The sequence below is a fragment of the Macaca nemestrina genome, chromosome 9 (assembly GCF_043159975.1).
Source record: "Macaca nemestrina isolate mMacNem1 chromosome 9, mMacNem.hap1, whole genome shotgun sequence".
Taxonomy (NCBI): Eukaryota; Metazoa; Chordata; class Mammalia; order Primates; family Cercopithecidae; genus Macaca; species Macaca nemestrina.
Genome location: NC_092133.1, coordinates 87826431 through 87847922, shown reverse-complemented (window position 1 = coordinate 87847922; position 21492 = coordinate 87826431). Strand labels below are relative to the sequence as shown.

Sequence of the window (21492 nt, the reverse complement as noted above, 5' to 3'; positions counted from 1 at the left end):
TTCTATTTCGCTGAATTACTAATGCTCTCTTAAGCTCTCAATGCATGTCTAAGTCCTTTTTACTTTTCAAATCCATTGTAAAATATATAAAATGTAAAAAATGATAAGAAACTAAGGTGAATAACACTATAAACTCTTTTCATTGCAAGTTGAAAATCTATTAGTAATCATACAGAGTCACTGGTGGTAGTTTTCAAAGCCATGTTTATTGGAAAGTCTCTGAGACCACTGAGGGTTTCAAAATGTGATTTAGGAGTCAGACTTCAGTTAGAAGAGATTAAACTGTCTGTAAGAATCTACATGCCAAAGCCACAGTCAGCCGCAATTCACCAAATACTTGAATCAATGAGCTTCTGATGAATGATAATGAGAATACTGGATGAAGAACCATCCCATCTAAATCAAATATCAAACTCTACTCTCAGCTTCACACACATATCAAATGATATGTTTCTATTCAATTCCAACATACAACTAAACATTCACGTCTTTGTTCTGTCGTCTTTACTGGATCATGTTAAAGATAATGGATTTTCCAGTGCAGTTTTGTAATAGCACAGAGCACAAGCACAAGACCTGTCTTTATTAGATACAGAGGATTCATTCACCCAGTTTTATCTGAAGCAATGGAAAGATAGCAATGCCTTATTACAATGCCATTTAACTTATTAGAGCTGACTCATGGCAGCTGTCCTCGCTCCAGGCCAGTTAGGTGGGTCAGACACTCAGGACCTGAGAACAAAGTCAAGGGGTGATGAAATCTCAGGCATTTTTTTAGGTGCTAAAGTTGGAGTTTCTACACTGGAAGCAATGGATGGTCCTAATAATACATTTTATCTTAAGTATTAGTAAGAAGAAAAGACAAAAGCAGAAACAACAGTTTACATTAAAATCAAACTATTTTTGAAGTCCAAGTGGCTCCAGAGAAAAGAGCTGAGGTAAGATAATGGGGGTAGAAGGTTTCCTAGAGACCACTGGTCACCTTAAAACAATGCTTCACTCTGACAACCCTTCAGGGGCTGTGGGGTCCACAGTCCTGCCTAACTTTTTAGACCCACACACCTGAATTCTAGGTGTGATTTTAGAATTTACACCCTGAGTGTTGTACATACAAAAGGAAAACATTTGATATGGCTATGAGTTGAAAACACAAGGAACACTTTTCTTCTCCTAGGGACCTGTGTTTCTCTGCCAACTCAGCACTGTCACCACCTTGGAGTCAGACCAAGAGATCCCATGTCTCAGAGGCTGGTGGGTCACACCTACTGCAATTCCCCCATCACCCAGTCTCGGGGCACCAGCACTCCCAGCTTATCCATGCACATGTTCTGCTGGGGTAGAAGAAACAAGTCTATTTACCTCCCAGTCCAGAAACTTGCTCATCAGACTCCACTAAAACTCAGTCTCCAAGGACCAGAACTTCAGAAGACGTAAGTTAATTTCTGAAGAAAGGGAAAAGCTTCCTGAGGGCTGCTTTGACCTCCTTGTTTCTCAGAGTATAGATGAGGGGGTTGAGGGTAGGACTCAGCACAGTGTACAGCAGGCCAGCCAACTTGCTCTTCCCCGCGCTGTAGCCGGAGACCGGGCTTATGTAGGCGTAGAAGACAGCGGTGTAATACATACACACCACGGTGAGGTGGGAAGAGCAGGTGGAGAAGGCTTTCTGCCTCCCCGCTGCAGTCTGCACCTTCAAGACGCTGGAGATGATGAAGCCATAGGACGCGATGGTCATCAGGAAGTTCACTATGCCATAGAAAGCGTCCGCCAGGACAATCATGACACTGTTGACGTAGGTGGAGCTGCAGGAGAGAAGCAGCAGCGGAGGCACCTCGCAGAAGAAATGGGTAATGACATTGGGGCCACAGAAATCCAAGCGCAACATCAGCCCCATGTGGATGGCCGTGTTGACAGCGCAGAGCAGCCACACGGCTGCGGCCAGCCCGCTGCAGAACGCCTTGCCCATCATGCTGCTGTAATGCAGCGGGTGGCAGATGGCTGCGTACCGGTCATAGGCCATGACTGTGAGGAGGAGCAGCTCTGAGGATGCAGCCCAAGTGAGGAAATAGAGCTGGGCCATGCAGCCCGCATAAGAGATGATGCTCTCCTCCGACACCAGACCCGCCAGTGCCTTGGGCATGATGGAAGAGGTGCAGATAATGTCCATAGTAGCCAAATTGAACAGGAAAAAGTACATAGGGGTGTGGAGCCCAGGGTTGAAGGTGATGGCCAAGATGATGAGGACATTACCTGTGAGGGCTCCAGAGTAGAGGAAGAGGAAACAGCTGAATAAGAGCACCCGGTATTCTGGGTGCTCTGAAAAGCCCTGCAGGATGAACTCGATTACCAATGTCTGGTTACTCATGGTCCTTGGGCTGGGAGGGGTTTCTGGGACCATCAGGTGAATCTCCATCCACAGCTTCATGTGATTTTAGAGCTAGAGAGATAAACAAGAGGTGTCCTGGGGGGAGCTGCTCCTATGTTTCTTCTACACCTCACATCACGGCATGAATGATAGAGATGCATTAGGACATGTGTATGAAGATAAACACCCCAATATTACAATAGAAAAAAGGCATGAACACTCAGGTTATAAAAAGTAAATACAGTTAACCAGTTAAACTCATGAAGCATCATTCAACCTCAAAGAAATGCAAATTAAATCCATAATCCACTCTTGATCATCCATGATTTGGCAAAGTTAAAAAAGCATGATATTGACTAGTATTAGAATGGCTGCAAAGACGCAGGCCTTTTAAAATATGTATTCCATTTGAGCCAGAACTTTCTCTTCCAGAAATGTATCCTAAGGAAATAATAGAAAGCATCCTGAAGGTGTCAGAGCAGCACTATTATTATAGTGGAAATTTAGAACAATCTATACCCTTAAACGTGAGTATATTACGGTATATTGATATAACATAAATGCTGTGCGATTATAAAAATAATGCTTTGGAAGTGTTTTACTGATGCTTTTAAAAAGAGAATGACATGTTGGGAGGCCAAGGCAGGCAGATTGCTTGAAACCAGGAATTCAAGATCAGCCTGTCCAAAATGGCGAAACCCTTTCTCTACTAAAAATACAAAAACTAACCTGACATGGTGGTGGTGGATGTCTGTAATTCCAGCTACTTGGAAGACTGAGGCAGGAGAATCGCTTGAACCTGGGAGGCAAGAGTTCAGTGAGCTGAGACCACAATGCTGCACTCTAGCCTGGGTGACAGAGTGAGACTCTGTCTCAAAAAAAATTGTTTTAATTAAAAAAGAGAGACAATGAAAAAAATACTAAAATAATGTGTACAATCGGATCTCATTGTTTTAAAAAAAATTTGAAAAGCAGATTTGTTTCCATTGAAATTGAGGATAGTGAAAAATTTTAAATGAAAAAAAAAATAAAATCTAAAAGCACGTTTGTATATGCACCTGTAGGAATACACTGGTGAGTGCTAGACCAGAGCTTGAACAGTGATTGTTTTCACTTTTTTAATTTTTGCTGGTCTGTATTTTCTACTTTTTCTAAAAATGACCTCTCTAAAAGGCAGATGTGTCACACAGAATCCCCCTTACAACAGTTCTTCCACGGCTTCCCATTGCCAAAAGAATAAATGCTCCCAGCAACTTTTCCTGGATCCACCTCCTCTCCAGCCTTTCTTCCCACTCATCTTAAAGCCAGAACTCCAGCCATGCCCTGCACTCACAGACTGGCTGACGCACCAAGTCATTCCAAGATTTCTTAACTTTGTTCTTGCCACTCCCTGAGCCAGGAATGCCCTTTTTCTCATGAACCAGGGCTATCATCAGTCCGCTCTTTCTGAGCATCCCTTCCCTGGGGAGAAAGGACCACTCTTTCCTTTGTGTTCCCTCTAATACTGACTTCTATCCTAGTATCCAATACACATCACTCCTTGATCAGGTTACTCAACTGTGTCCTATATGGTTAACACATATGCCCATTTATCTCTGGACATCCCTTCTTGACACCCAGCCCCCTGCCTATCAGGCAGTGGGTAGACACTCAAATATGTGTGTTTAAATAATGCTAAAGAACAGGCTAGTATGAATAACAGCAGGATGACTTCTATTCTTAAGATACTACATATTCTGTACAGCTCAAGATAAAATCAGCATAGTGTACATTTGGTTTTTCCTTTTTGATTATTTATTCATTAAAAGTTAAGTAAGATGTTCATTTTTAAAATGAGCATTTGGAAGATGCCCATTTTAAATATGTTCATTTTAATTCTGTTTTTGTCAAAATTCAAGAAATGTATTTACCACTAAAATATTAAAAGGTTTATACAAAATGACCAAACATCATCTCCAGCTCAGGTCATATCACCTTTTAGTAAGGTAAAGATGGTTTTTTGAATAGACAAGCATAAAATCTCTATGACTCGGAGCAACAAGGCTATATTAGCATGGGGTATGATCAGAATCAATGGAAATGATGGTGTTTCATCTATGTATCTTCCCAGCAACAAGGTGTCAGAACAACTCAATAATTTGAGTGGAAGTCACAAATACAATATGCTTTAGCTGATTTCATTATTGTTTGGGACAAAAAGAGTGAATAATTACTTTTGCTCAGTATGAGTTGTGGATCTGAAGAAATAACTGTAACTTTATTCGCTCTTATGATGGCCCAGTGAGTGACTCCTCTTTAACTCCAGGGACAGAATTGGATTTTCTCCATCAATGTCCCAGTGTGAGGTTTCCGCACTTCCCACTGATGTCTTCCTCCCTAGAATTCTAGCCACCAGATTTCTCCAGCCATCACGAGATCGTGGTGCACTCCACAGTGCACATTGCAAATGCACCAGAGTCAGCACAGCTGCAGCTGTACCTGGGAGATGGCAAACACATCCATCACTGAACACCTACCAAGCAGCAGTGTGCAGGGTCTGTCACATATCCTTCCTAGAACAAGAAAACCTGTTACAAAGGAAACCTTAAACACAATATCTCTCTTAACTCAGCTCCACAGTAAGATTAGAAAAAAAACAACACTGTAGTACAAATGGATGTTTTGAACAGGTGCTGAGCACAAGGAAATTTCAGCAAACATATTCACATTCAGGGAATAAATTAGCCCTCAGGTACTTACCCACTCACTGTGATTTCCAGTACAGGAGGATAGTCTTCTCAACCAGCTGGTCAATAATGAGATCAAAGAATCAGGACTCCGACCCTCTTTCCGTGAGAATGACCATAAGATTTCTTTAGAGCCTCAGCCAGTCATTTCTTCTGAAAATAACAAAGACCTTGCTCCCCTGAATTTCATAGTGCATTTGCTTCAATTCTCAGCAAGCATTACAAGATTATTACTAAGGGTATGAGGGAAAATAACACAATTTCAGGTAACAATTGGCAAGTTTAAATGCACACTGTATTCAGACAACAGGATGACATCTCACCAGCAGGCCAACAGGATATTCGAACTGTGGTTATTTTCCACATTTATCAAACCCTTGGGCACTCAAGCTTCTGAAGGGGGAAAAAAAGCATCTTGGATTATATTTATCACTTTAAAGAAATAACGATAATAGTCCTCAAAATCTCTGAAATTAAAAAAGTAATTTCACTGAGTATTTTCTAAAAACAAATTGTATTTTACATAAAATACAATTTACTTGTAGTGACATTATATCTTTGTTCCAATTTATTGTTCATAGTTTCATAAACAGAAATTTTAAAAGATTTAATTAATGATGGAGAACTGGACTCATTTCATTATTTTTATCTCTAAAGCTGTTCAATGATTTTCACAGACACCATATTAATCTAATGTCCTTTTATTATATATGAAGGTAGGCATTTCTATTGCAGACATGCTTCAAGAATAGAAAACTAAAAATCAGAACATGCCAGAATCACATATGTTCAGGGTCAGATCTGAAAGACATTTTGAAGATGACCTTGTCCAACCTATTGATTTGGAAAGTCATAAATGTATCTAAATAACTTACCCTGGTTACACAGAGTATTAGTGACACAGCTAGTATCTAGGCTCAAGGCTGTGAGACTACAGTCCAGAATTAATTGCTGTGTATTTTGTTGGTTGTTTCCATAAATTCAGCCCCACCAAATGTCAAAGAAAAGCCATGAAAAAGAAAAATCAACCAATAATTTACATGATCATATTTAAGGCTGGGGTGTGGAATGCAAACCCTAAACTCTCAGCCACATTTGGCATCCCACTTACCCTGTTGTTTTGTTACTGATCAAATGGCAATAACACACAGGAAGAAATATTCAAATGTTACTGACTCTGGGTCAACTCAACAAAAACCATTAAGTCTTTTATATAAGCAAATTAAGCAGAGTTATGAGTAGAACTTTTCCCATTTTTTAAATGTCACTCAATCACCATCCTCAGAACAATCATAATTACCTTAAAAAATTATTTCACCTTTGTGGAGTGAACAGACTTTATGTGTAGCTGTCCTCTCTCTGCCAAGCACAACTGAGGGTAGAAACATGGTGATGTTGAGGCAGTGTGTAACCTGTGATAAGATCAGTCTGGAGAGGATGAAGGTTTCCTTCCCATATTTAAGATGGCCTTGCCAAGAATTTGTGATTCATCTTTAGCAACATTTGTCACTGCCTGTGGGAGACACTGGGGAGAGTTGTTCACAACTGTTACTGTAAGTGGACCCTGAAGGAGCAATTAAATTAAGTGCTTCTTTACTGGGTACTTGCCTGTCATCTGGGTTCACAGAAAGGCCAATTCAGATTTCTAATCCTAATGTGTAGAAAAGGATGTGGGCCCAAGCGGGGGAGGAAGGACAGCGGGACACATTCTCTGTCCCAGCTCACAGAAACTGGGTCAGGGCAAACCCAGACTCAGGTGCTCAGAACGTGTCCACACCTGGGGACTGGAGAAAGACTGTCAGGCAAGCAACTAGTTTTTCTGGACTGCTATCCATGGAAGACGAGGCATGCAGCAAATGTTTCCATGCTTCTCTGTATAAACCACCCTTACTAACAGAGCTGGCCTCTCCCTGTCCCTCATGAACAGCTTGGATCTTATCCCAACATGATCTCATTTCATCCAAATCCCACCCAGGTCTAACTCTATCTCCTCTACCAAGCCTTCCCTGACTCCCTGGAAGGAAAGGACCACTCTGTCTGCTGAGTCTCTGTCTCACTCAGGGGTTCTCCACCAGGCTCTGGAGGCAATAACATGGCTTCAGAGTCTTTCCAGACCTGAGGTAAGATCTCTGAAAGTTACTGGTCATGTGCTTCAGAATTTTTGTGGGGACTAAATAAGATGAGGTATACGAATCCATTTTAGAAACCATGTTAGTTGTCATTATAAATGGGTCATCCATAGAAATAATTACTCCAAAAAAATTCTGCATTGGCAGTATTAAGCCCAAGCAGATTACCTTTATTTCAACAAAATAAAAGATCCATAAACAAGAAATTCCTTTCCTATGATGTTAATAATACGTTAACCATTCAGGAATAAACGTGTGTTAGGTTAAAAGCTAAACTGTTAAAATGAAAAGACCCAAATATATAGTGGCTTCATTTTTTCTCTTTTGCTCAACAATCTGAAGACATGCATAAGTTGTAGGGTAGCTTCCAGACTGATGGGGTAGTCTTGCTCCATTAAGTCATTAAAGGATTTAAGTTTCTCTCAATCAATGATTCTTGATCTACGCAATGATTCTCTTTACCATAAAAGTTGCCATAACCTCTACATTTTAGCTTGTGAAAAGAGATAATACAGAAAGCTCAAAAAAAGCAATTTATTTTAAGCAAGTGAGGCAGATATTGTACACATAACTTTTGCTCGTATTTTACAGGCAAAAATTTCGTTACATTGCTTCACCTAGCTGCCAGGAAAGCTGGGAAATGTAGTCAAGCTGGAAAGATATATGTATAGGAAAAAGGGAGAATGGACTTTTGGGGAACAACTGATAATTGCCACAAATATGCAAGACAACTAGAGATAAGGGACTTAGGAAAAAAGACTGGAAGTAAGAATGAATTGTATATGTTACTCCCAAGAACTGAGATTCAAGGAAGAAAAAAAGGATGATTGTATACTTATACAAGAAAGAGGCAGGAAGTGAAAAGAAGAGGGTGAAAGAGATAAACAGGCAATGACCAGTATTGAAAGTTAAAAGAGAAAATCAAGGACATGAATTTAAGAGTTCTAATATCCTTATGAGATTTCCAGAAAGAGTCACAAAGTGGTGGAACCCTGAAAAATTATGCAGAACCCCAAAAGTTCCCATTTGATAGAGAAGAATGCTTTGCAGAGTTGTGGAATGACTGACTGAAAGAAAGTGGGATCTGTGCTGTGAGATGGCTTGCTGACCAAGGAAACACTTAGAAACTTGAAAAAACTTAGGAATCTAGAGAATGTCATGAGGAGTCCTGCCTAGGCAAAACCACTGTTCAATTTTCCCAGGCCTATCCCCTAACCTCAGCTAGGACCAGCTATTAAAGCAATCCTTTTAATACTTTTTAGTTATTTCTATCACCCAACCATAGCCTTGGGTACATTTCATATTTCTCAAGACATTCCCCTTCAACTTTTCCAACATATTCTCTTGGGGTTGCCTCCTATGTGCTTAAAAAGAGAAATACCATCCTATCAGAGCTCCTCAACTTCATTACTTGCCATCTCAATCTTTCTACATCTTTAACTTCAGTCTTGGTTGAGCCCCACCCTCCGTGCTTGTTCTTGAGAAACAAGCAAAAGAGCTAAGAAAGGCTTAGAGCAAACTGGTAAATATTGTTCTTTTCTTTTAGGTATCCATATTGCCACAGTATTGATATAATATCCATACTAGGCATAATTTGCATACCAGATATTCAAATAAGTAGGAGAATATGGCTATAGTGGGAAAAATAAAATCAACTCAGAAATGACAAAAATAAGATAACTAATGGATACATATTTGCCATACAAACAGAGGAACAATAAACACTGGGGCCTACTTGAAGGTGGAAGTTGGAGGAGGGAGAGGAACAGAAAAACAACTATTGGGTACTAGGCTTAGTACCTAAGTGATGAAATAAGATGTAACAAACTCCTGTGACACGAGTTTACCTCCATAACAAACCTGCACATGTACCTCTAAACCTAAAGTAAAAGTTGTAATAAAATAAAATAGTTGTCTTAACTATATTTCATGTGCTCAAGAAGCTAGAGAAAAGACTTAGCATATCAAATAGAGACAAAGAAGATACAAAAAGACCAACAGAATTTCTAGAGATGCAAACTACAATGTCTGAAATTAATAATACATTGGATGAGATTAACAGTGGATTAGATATTGAAAAAAAATAGCAAATTAGGAAAAAGTGTAATAAACCTACCCAAATGAAATAGAAATGGAAAAAGAATAAGAACTGTGAGTGAGCTATAAGACAACTTCAAATAGCCTATTATACATATAATTAGACTTCATAAGGGCATGAGAAACGGGAGAAGAACAGAAAAAAAATTTGAATGAATAATGGCTACAGTTTTTCCAAATGTGATGAAAAATATAAACCTACAGACTTAATAAGCTCAATGAACCCCAAGCACAATAAATATGAAGAAACTCACACCAAGCCACATGACTAAAATCAATAATAGAAATAAAATCTTAAAAACAGAGTTAAAAAAGCACATTAAGTACAAAGAGACAAAGATAAGAATTACAGAAGACTTTCTACATAATCAATACAAGCAAGAAACAGTAGAGAAACACTAAACGGTACAGACAGAAAAAAAACTGTCAATGTAGAATTATACGCTCACTAAAAATACCTTTTGAAAATGAAGAAAAAATATTTCACAAATATAAAAGTTAAAGGAATTCATCATCAGAAGATATGAACAACAACAAAAAACAATGTTAAAGAAAACCCAGAGACCCACAATGAGACACACTATAACCAAACTGTCAAAAGTCAAAGACAAAGAGACAATCTTGAAAGCAGCAAAAGAAAGTAACTTGTCATGTAAAAGGAAGACTGTAAAATTATCAGTGGATTTATCAGCAAAAACCTTTCAGGCCAGAAGGCAGGGGGATAATATATTCAAAGAGCTGAAAGAAAAAAAAATTCAACCAAAAATACTATATCCAGCAAAACTATCCTTCAAACATAAAGGAAAAATCAGACTTCCAAGATGAACAAAAACTGGGGGAGTTCATTACCGCTGGACCTGCTGTAGTGTCTTTCAAGTTGAAACAAAAGGATGCTAAATGGTAACATGAAGTCTTAAGAAAATATAAAGCTCTCCAGTAAAGATAAATATATGGACATATATAGAGACTCTACTATGCAATTTTGGTACATAAATGCAGTTTTAATTCTTGTGTAGAATTTACAAGACAAAGGCTTAAAAATGACTATAAATCTGTGTTAACGAACATATTATAAATGAAAATGTAACTTGTGACATAAGTAACCTAAGGTGAGGGGAGGAGCTTTGAAGAAATAGTTTTTGTATACAATCGAAGTTATTCTGTTAACAATTTAAAACAGCTTGTCAAACCTTTTAAGATATTTTTATAATCCCTATGGTAACCATAGAATATCTATAGAATACAAACAAAAGGAAACAAGAAGGGAATCAAAATGTCACCACAAAAAAAATTCAACAAATCCAAAAGAGGTCAGTAAGAGAAGGAATAAAGAACAAAATTTACAAAATATACAGGAAACAACAAAATGGCAAGAGTAGATCCTTCCCTATCAGTAATTACTTTAAATGTAAATGGATTCATCTCCTGGATCAAAAGATATAGACTGGAAAATGGATTTGTAAAAAGGATCCAACTTTATCCTGTCTACAAGTGACAAGATAAAGGACCCAACTTTATCCTGTCATTTAGATCTAAGAAACACATATGCTTAAAATGAAAAAAAAAAAAAAAGGAAAAGGAAATGCCACGCAAATGGTAAATAAAAGCAAGCAGAAGTGACTATACTAATATCAGACAAAAAAGACTTAAAGTCAAAAATAGCCACAAGACAAAAAAGTCAATTCGGCAGAAAGATATAACAATTACAAATATATATACTGCTAATACCAGAGTTCCTGCATATCTTAAGCAAACACTGAGAGATCAGAGAGGAAACATAAACAACACAATAATGGTAGGAGACTTCAATTTCTCACTTACAATAATGGCTAGAACAACAAGGCAGAAGATCAATAAGGAAATGGAGTACTTGAACAACACTATAAATAGTGCTAACAAACATGTACAGAACAGTCCACCCAATAAGACCAGAATACATATTTTTCTCAGGTGTATATGGGACATTCCCGAAGATAAATCACATGTTATACCACAAAAAGTTTTAACAAATTTTAAAAGATTGAAATTATACAAAGTATCTATTTTGATGAAAATGACATAAAACTAGACATCAATAGCAGAAGGAAAATGAAAAATTCACAAATATGTGAAAATTAAACAACACAGTTTTCAACAAACAATGAGTCAAAGAAGAAATCACAACGGAAGTTAGAAAATATCTTGAGATAAAGGAAAATAAAAATACAGTGTACCAAAATGTATAAGATGAAGCAGAAGCAGTGCTAACAGAGAATTTTGTAGCTATAAATATGCACATTATAAAAGGAAGGAAGTGGCTAGGCATGGTGAGTCATGTCTGCAACCCCAACACTTTGGCAGGCTGAGGCAGGAGAACTTCTGGAGGCCAGGAATTTGAGACCAGCCTGGGCAACAAAGCAAGATCCCATCTCTACAACTTAAAAAAAAAAACGAAGAAGAAGAAGGAGAAGGAGAAGGAAAGAGAAGAAGAAGAAGAAGAAAAGTTTTCAAATCAACAACCTAACTTTATACCTCAGGAAACTAGGAGAGAAAAAAACTACACCCAAAGTTAGCAGAAGGAAGAAAATCCTAAAGATTAGATTAAATCAGAGATAAATGAAATATAGAATATAAAAACAATAGAAAAAAATCAACAAAACTAAGAGGTGGTTTTTGAAAACATCAACAAAATTAACAAATGCTTAGTTAGATTAACTAAGGAAAAAAGATTCAACTAATAAATCAGAAATTAAAAGAGAACATTAAAACCTATGCCACAGAAATCAAAAGGATTATAAGAAAATACTATCAACAGTTAATTTTAAGTCAACAAATTGGATAACTTAGAAGTGGATAAATGTCTAGGAATATACAGCTCAATATATAAACCAATGGAACAGAACAGAGTCCTCAGAAATAATACCACACACCTACAGCCATCTGATCTTTGACAAACCTGACAAAAACAAGAAATGGGGAAAGGATTCCCTATTTTAGAAATGGTGCTGGGAAAATTGGCTAGCCATAAGTAGAAAGCTGAAACTGGATCCTTTCCTTACTCCTTATATGAAAATTAATTCAAGATGGATTAGAAACTTAAATGTTAGACCTAAAACCATAAAAACTCTAGGAGAAAACCTAGGTAATACCATTCAGGACATAGGCATGGGCAAGGACTTCATGTCTAAAACACCAAAAGCAACAGCAACAAAAGCCAAAATTGACAAATGGGATCTAATTAAACTAAAGAGCTTTTGCATAGCAAAAGAAACTACCATCAGAGTGAACAGGCAACCTACAGAATGGGAGAAAATTTTTACTATCTATTCATCTGACAAAGGGTTAATATCCAGAACCTATAAAGAACTCAATCAAATTCACAGAAAAAAACAAACAACCCCATCAAAAAGTGAACAAAGGATGTGAACAGACACTTCTCAAAAGAAGACATTCATACAGCCAACAGACACATGAAAAAATGCTCATCATCACTCGCCAACAGAGAAATGCAAATCAAAACCACAATGAGATACCATCTCACACTAGTAAGAATGGTAATCATTAAAAAATCAGGAAACAACAGGTGCTGGAGAGGATGTGGAGAAATAGGAACACTTTTACACTGTTGGTGGGACTGTAAACTAGTTCAACCATTGTGGAAAACAGTGTGGCAATTCCTCAAGGATCTAGAACTAGAAATACCATTCAACCCAGTCATCCCATTACTGGAGATATACCCAAAGGATTATAAGTCATGCTGCTATAAAGACACATGCACATGTGTGTTTATTGTGGCACCATTCACAATAGCAATGACTTGGAATCAATCCAAATGTCCATCACTGACAGACTGGATTAAGAAAATGTGGCACATATACACCATGGAATACTATGCAGCCATAAAAAAGGATGAGTTCGTGTCCTTTGTAGGGACATGGATGCAGCTGGAAACCATCATTCTCAGCAAACTATCACAAGAACAGAAAACCAAACACTGCATGCTCTCACTCATAGATGGGAATTGAACAATGAGATCACTTGGACACAGGAAGGGGAACATCACACACTGGGTCCTATTTTGGGGAGGGGGAGGGGGGAGGAATAGCATTAGGAGATATACCTAATGTAAATGATGAGTTAATGGGTGCAGCACACCAATATGGCTCATGTATACATATGTAACAAACCTGCACATTGTGCACATGTACCCTAGAATTTAAAGTATAATAAATAAAAAAATAAATAAAAATAAAAAAGATGTCCAAAATATCAGATGTATTCCCCAGATGTATCCAACTATATATATTAATTTGAAAAGTTGCTAGAACCCAAAGTAGTCTACAAATTATACATAATCCCTATCAAAATCTAAACTGCATTTTTTGAAGAAATAGAAAAATTTATGTAAATACTCATACATTCTGACTAGACAATCTTGAAAAATAACTGAGTTGAAGATCTCACACTCCCTGATTTCAAAACATGTTACAAAGCTACAGTAATTAAAACAGCATGACACTGGCATAAAGAGAGACATATAGACCAATGGAATAGAATAAAGAACCCATTAAAAGAGAACTCCACATATAAGGTCAAATAATGTTTACAGCATTCCAGATCCACTCAATGAGGGAAGAACATTCTCTTCAACAAACAGTGTTGGGAAACTTGGATATTCACATACAAAAGAATGAAGCTGAACCCGGATATCCACATACAAAAGAATGAAGCTGAACCCTTGTCTTACACCATATACAAGAATTAACACAAAATGGATTCAAGACTTAAGTGGAAGACCTAAAACTATAAAACTCTTAAAATAAAGCATAGGGGAAAATCTTCATAACATTGGATTTGGCAATTATTTTTTAATATGACACCAAAAGTACAGACAACAAAAGAAAAAGTAGGCAAGTGGGACTACATCAAACTTTTTAACTTTTATGCATTAAAGGACATAACAATGATTTTAAAAAAAATTGTGTGGAAGAAAATATTAGTAAAGTATATATCTGATAAAGAGTTAATATCCAGAATATATAAATAACCTCTACAACACAATATTTAAAAATAATGTAATTTTAAAATGGCAAAAAGATTTGAATAGACATTTCTTTTAAAATTATATATGAATGGGCAACAAACATAAGAAAAAATGCTCAACATCCAAACTGGAAAGGAAATCATTAGAGAAATGTAAATCAAAACCACAGTGTAATATCTCCTCACAAAAACTGAGATGTTTACTATTAAAAAAAAAGAAATATTAGAGAGGATGCAATTGATAGCAAACAGCTTAAAAGCAAAATGACCCAGATACTAACTCAAAGCCACATGAAAAAACAAAAAGCTCTGGCAAAGATATTTATTTATGTTTTCATTAATTTATTTATTGAGGGTTATGCTGTTTTGTTGTTGTTGTTGTTTGCTGTTTTGTTTTTGCTTTTTCAACTTTTATTTTAGATTCAGAGGGCACTTATGCAAGTTTGTTACCTGAGTATATTGCATGATGCTGAGGTTTGGGGTATGAATGATCCCATTACCCAGATACTGAGAATAGTACTCAACAGTTTTTCAACACTTTCTCCCTTCCCTCCCTCACCACCCCAATAGTCCCCAGTGTCTATTGTTGCCATCTTTATGTACATGAGTACCCGGTGTTTATCTCCCACTTATGAGTGAGAATATGTGGTATTTGATTTTTCTGTTCCTGTATTAATTTGCCTAGGATAATGGCCTCTAGCCAAATCTATGTTGCTGCAAATGACAAGATTTTCTTCATTTTTATGACTGCATAGAATTCCATGGTGTATATGTACCACATTTTCTTTATTCAATTCACTGTTGGTGGGCACCTAGGTCGATTCCATGACTTTGCTGTTGTGAATAGTACTGCAATGAACATGTGAGTGCATGTGTCTTTTTGGTAGAATAAATTGTTCTGTTTTGGACATCTACCCAGTAATGGGGTTGCTGGGCCAAATGGCAGTTCTGTTTTAAGTTCTTTGAGAAGTCTCCAAACTGCTTTCTACAGAGGTTGAACTAATTGACATTTCCACCGTCATGCATAAGCATTCCCTTTTCTCCTCAGCCCCACCAACATCTATTGCTTTCTGACTTTTTAATAATAGCCATTCTGATGTGTGAGATGGTAGTCCATTGGGGTTTCCTTTCTCTTTTTAGACAGTCTCACTCTGTCACCCAGGCTGTGGCACAATGTTGGCTCACTGCAATCTCCGCCTCCTGAGTTCAAGTGATTCTCCTACCTCAGCCTCCTGAGTAGCTGGGATTACAGGCACCTGCCAACACACCCAGTTAATTTTGGTATTTTTAGTAGAGACAGGGTTTGGCCATGTTGGCGAGGCTGGTCTCTTAACTCCTGACATCAGGTGATCCACCTGCCTCGGCTTCCCAAAGTGCTGGGATTGCAGGCATTAGCCACCATGGCTGGCCTCACTGGCTTTTTGACTTGCATTTCTCTGATGATTAGTAATGATGATCCTTTTTTCATATGTTTGTTGGCCACTTGTATGCCTTCTTTTGAGACGTGTCTGTTTATATCTGTTGCCCATTTTTCAATAGGATTATTTGTTTTTTCCTTGTCTAGCTGTTTAAGTTCCTTATAGAGTCTGGATATTAGTACTTTGTTTGGTGCATAATTTGTGAATATTTTATCTCATTCTGTAGGTTGTCTATTTAATCTGTTGATAGTGTTTTTTCTTGTACAGAAGTTGTTCAGTTTAATTAGGTCTCACTTGTCAATTTCTGTTTTTGTTGTAATTGCTTTTGAGGACTTAATCATAAATTCTTTCCCAAGGCCCATGTCCGGAATGGTGGTTTCTGAGGTTTTATTCTAGGATTCTTTTACTTCAAGATCGTATATTTAAATCTTTAATCCATCGTGAGTTTATTTTGGTATGTAGCAAAAGATAGGTGTCTTGTTTTATTTTTCTGCATATGGCTAGCCAGCTATCCCAGGACCACTCGTTCAATAGGGAGTCCTTTCCCCTTTGCTTGCTTTTGGTAACTTTGTCAAAGATTAGATGGCTGTAGGTGTGCAGATTTACTTCTCAGCTCTCTATTCTGTTCAGTTGGTCTAGGTGTCTGTTTTTGTACCAGCACCATGTTGCTTTGGTTACTGTAGCCTTATTAGTATAGTTTGAAGCCAGGTAATTTGATGCCTCTGGGTTTCTTTTTGCTTAGGATTGCTTCTTGGGCTGTTTGTTGTTGTTGTTCCACATGAATTTTAGAATAGTTTTTTCCTATTCTATAAAAACATGACATTAGTAGTTTGGTAAGAATAGCATTGAATCTGTAGATAGATTGCTTTGGGCAGTATGGCCATTTTAATGATATTGATTCTTCCAATCCCTGAGCATGGAATGTTTTTCCATTTATTTGTGTCCTCTCTGATTTCTTTTAGCAGCGTTTTATAGTTCTCCCTGTAGAGATCTTTCACCTCCTTGGTGAGCTGTATTCCTAGGTATTTTAATTTTTTGTGGCTATTGTAAATGGGATTGCAGTCTTGATTTGGTTCTCAGCCTGAATGTTATTGGTTTATAGAAATACTACTAATTTTGCACATTCATTTTGTATCCTGAAACTTCACTGAAGTCATTTATTTATTCCAGGAGGCTTTTTCAGAGTCTTTAGGCTTTTCTATGCATAGAATCATATTATCCACAAAGAGAGAGAGTTTTGTTTCTTCTTTTTCTATCTGGATGCCTTTTATTTATTTCTCTTGCCTGATCGCTCTGGATAGCACTTCCAGTACTATGTCGAAGAGGAATGGGAAGAGAGGGGACGCTTGTCTTATTCCTGTTCTGAAAGGGAATGCTTCCAGTTTTTGTGTGTTCAGTATGATGTAATTATTTGTCTGTATTTAGACAGTAGAAATGCATTTTTCTTTTTTCTTAACTCATTTTAAAAACAATTATATAAAATAACATGTATACAATATACTATTGGCCCTATAATATATACAATTCTATAATACATATATGCAATATATATAATTTTAATATATGGGTGGTATGTTTGCTAATAATAGCACCAATAATAATTTAAACAGTGTATGTCTTTGTAACATTAATTGATATAATATAAATAACATAACCACAAAAGAATGAGAGAATTAAGTTCTACATGAGTAACATTTCTGCATATTATGGAAATAAAATAAATTACTGGAAATAAATAACATTTCTGCATATTACTGTGAATCTGAAACTCATACTGATAAGATATATACAGAAAATCCTAGAGAAACCACTAAAAATAAAAAATACAGTGATAAAATTATTAATAAAATTTAAATACTATATTAGAAAATATTAACTCAATGAAACAGAAAGAAGTAAAGACAAAACAGGAACAACAAAGACATGATACATATAAAAAGCAAAAAGGCCGGGTGCAGCGGCTCAGGCCTGTAATCCCAGCGCTTTGGGAGGCCGAGGCGGGCAGATCACGAAGTCAGGAGATCGAGACCATCCTGGCTAACAGGGTGAAACTCCGTCTCCACTAAAAATACAAAAATTGGCCGGGCGCGGTGGCTCAAGCCTGTAATCCCAGCACTTTAGGAGGCTGAGACGGGCGGATCACGAGGTCAGGAGATCGAGACCATCCTGGCTAATATGGTGAAACCCCGTTTCTACTAAAAATACAAAAAACTAGCCGGGCGAGGTGGTGGGCGCCTGTAGTCCCAGCTACTCGGGAGGCTGAGGCAGGAGAATGGCCTAAACCCAGGAGGCGGAGCTTGCAGTGAGCTGAGATCCGGCCACTGCACTCCAGCCTGGGCGACAAAGCGAGACTCCGTCTCAAAAAAAAAAAAAAAAAAATACAAAAATTAGCTGGGCGTGGTGGCGGCTGCCTGTAGTCCCAGCTACTTGGGAGGCTCAGGCAGGAGAATGGCGTGAACTCAGGAGACGGAGCTTGCAGTGAACTGAGACCACGCCACTGCAATCCAGCCTAGGGGACAGAGTGAGACTCTGTCTCAAAAACAAAAACAAAAACAAACTAAAATGACAGACATAAATCTAACTAAATAATAATATGCAGTGTGAATGGAATAAACAGTACAATCAAAAGGCAAAGGTGTTATATTGGATAAGAAAACATGAAGTATATATTATCTAGAGAAAACACAATTTTGATTCAAAGACACAGCCTGAAAGTAAAAGAATAGGAAAAAGTGTTATTATGCAAACAGCAACCACAAAAACACTGGAGTCAGTACACTGATATCAGATAAATAGACTTTAAAACAAAAATTGTTACTAGAGATAGAGGGGCCTTTTGTAATTACAAAGGAATCCATCCATTAGGAAGATACAACAGTTATCAACATATATGCACCTATATATATGAAGCACCAAAATAAATGAAGCAAAAACTGACCTGAGAAAAGAAAGAAATAGACAAGTCAACCGAGTCAACAGAAATAGTAGAGGACTTCAATACCACACGTTCAAAAATGAATAGAATAACAGGACAGATCAACAAGGAAAAAGAGGACTTGAGCAATACTACAAACCAAATAGACCTCAAGGAGTATGGAACATTCTACTCAACAACAACAACAAAGTATGCATTCATGTCAAATGAGCATGAACATTCTAGACGACAGACCACATATTAGGCCATAAAACACACCTCAGTAAATTTGAAGGAGAGAAATAATGCAAAGTATGTTCTTAACCACAATGGAATAAAATTCAAAATCAACAACAGGGGAAATTTGGGAAACTTACAAATATTTGGAAATTTAAAACTAAATTTCCACTCTAAAACACTTCATGAGTCAAAGAAAAAATCAAGACAGGAATTAGATAATATTTTTAGATGAATAATAACGAAGACAACATATTAAAACATATGTGACACAGCTAAAAAAGTAATTAGAGTAATATCAACAGCTGTAAACACTTGTATTAAGAAAGTTCTTAAATTGATAACTTAAAATTCTACCTTAAGACATTTACAAAAAAATCAAACTAGATTTAAACAAGCAGAAGGAAGGAAATAATAACAGCACAAATAAATGAAATAATTTGATCCTTTGAAAAAAATAAATAAAACTGACAAAACTTTAGTTTCATCAGGGAAAGAGGAGAGAAGACTCAAACTATAGAATCAGAAATAAAAGAAGAGACATTACTACTGACATTAAAGAAATAAAAAGGATTATAAAGGAATATCAAAAATAATTGTACATTAACAAATAAGATAATTTAAGTGAAATGAAAAAATGTCGAGAAAGACACAACTACCAAGACTGACTCAAGAAGAAATGGACAATCTGAATAGACCTAAAACAAATTAAGAGAATGAATTAGTAATCAAAAACTACCCACAAAGAAAAGCAAATGGCTTCACTGGTGAATTCTACTAAACATTCGATAATACCAATTTTTCACACTCTTCCAACAGAAAGATGAGGAGGGTACACTTCTTGAATCATTTTATGAAGCCACTATTTCCCTGACACAAAAACCAAATAAAGACATCACAGGAAAAGAAAACCATAGATCAATACATCTTATCTTATGGGCACAAAAGTTCCCAACAAAATACTAGCAAACCAAATCCAGCAATACATAGAATTATACACCATGATTAAGTGGGATTTATCCCAAGGACACAAGATTGGTTAACATCCAAAAATCAGCTACCATACTACACCATTTCAATAGAAAAAAGATGACTAAACTCTCAACAGACACAGAAAAAAGTATTTGATAAAATTAAATGCCCTTTCATGATTTTAAAAATCAGTAAACTAAAATAAAAGGGAACTTTCTTAGCATGATAAAAGGCATATAGGAAAATCTCACAACTAAAATCATACTCAGTAGTAGAAAAACCGTAAACTTTACTCCTAAAATCAAGAACAACACAAGGATGCCCATTTTCAACACTGACACTGAACATTGTACTAGAAGTCCTAGCCAGAGAAGAGAACATAGCCAAGAAAAATACATAAGAGGCATACATGTTTAAAAAGAAGCAGATAAATTACTTATATTTGCAGAAGGCATGATTCTGTTAATAGAAAATCCCAAAGGATCTATGAAAAAACTACTAGACTTAGTAAATTCAGTAAGGTTGCAGGGTACAATATCAGCACAAAAAAATCAGTTGTGTTTCTAAACACCAGCAATGATGGGTATGGTAATCATTACTTGGGTGTAGTAATCACTTCATTGTGTATATGTATATCAAAAGAAGTATATCAAACATCATGTTGTATACCTTAACACAAACAATTTTAAAAATTGTAAACCCTAAGTTATAGTAAATTGCAGCTATTTAGAGATGACTCAAAATGAAGAAGCTGTGGTTTTAAAAAAAAAAACAAAAAAACAAAAAAAAACAAAACATACTGGCCGGGTGTGGTGGCTCACGCCTGTAATCACAACACTTTGGGAGGCCCGGGCTGGCAGATCATGAGGTCAAAAGATCGAGACCATCTTGGCCAACATGGTGAAACTCCGTCTATACTAAAAATACAAAAATTAGCTGGGTGTGATGGCACGCACCTGTAGTCCTAGCTACTCGGGAGACTGAGGCAGGAGAATCACTTGAACCCGGGAGATGGTGGTTGCAGTGAGCCAAGATCATGGCACTGCACTCCAGTCTGGTGACAGAACAAGACTCCATCTCAAAAAAAAAAAAAAAAAATCCTGACAGTAAGCATTCCATTTAAATATAGAACCATCACTAGGCAGCTGTGGAATTTATGGTTACAGGACAGAATAAACATAGTAATATAAGATAAATGTCTAGAACTGAAATTACTGTGGCAAGGGATTTTCATAGATATTGCCTGTCAACCAAGGAAGTATGTTCCACACCTATACCCATATGTTTTGGTATTTCATGTCTGCTAAGTGAAAAATGATATGCTCTGTCTTATGTTTTACTTCTTTAATTAATGGGAAAGGCTGAACAGCTTCTCACATATATTAAATTTATATGATTATTCTTTTTCTTAATCATTTGTGTGGGTTCTTGCTATGTTAAGAAATTATTTCATCATCTAACACAAGTTGTAAATAGCTTTTCTTTAGTGTGTATGTGTCTGTGTTTTCAGAAATTTTGAATATTTTATGTGATCAAATTAACAACGCTTTTCTAATGTGGGTTTCAGCTTTTCTGTCTTGCTAAGAAACACCTTCTTTACTCTAGAATGTTAAAA

General features: G+C 36.8%; 1 protein-coding gene across 1 annotated transcript; it reads right to left on the bottom strand.

Annotated features, from left to right (window-relative positions):
* Positions 1–263: 263 nt before the first annotated feature.
* Positions 264–5199, bottom strand: LOC105486635 (olfactory receptor family 13 subfamily A member 1). The gene is made up of 2 exons (XM_011749574.2): positions 5102–5199; positions 264–2434 (listed from the first exon to the last, which is right to left on the bottom strand). Exon 2 carries the CDS (start codon positions 2420–2422, stop codon positions 1436–1438), a length of 987 nt encoding a protein of 328 aa, XP_011747876.2. The 5' UTR covers positions 2423–2434; positions 5102–5199; the 3' UTR covers positions 264–1435.
* Between the last annotated feature and the right edge of the window lie 16293 nt (positions 5200–21492).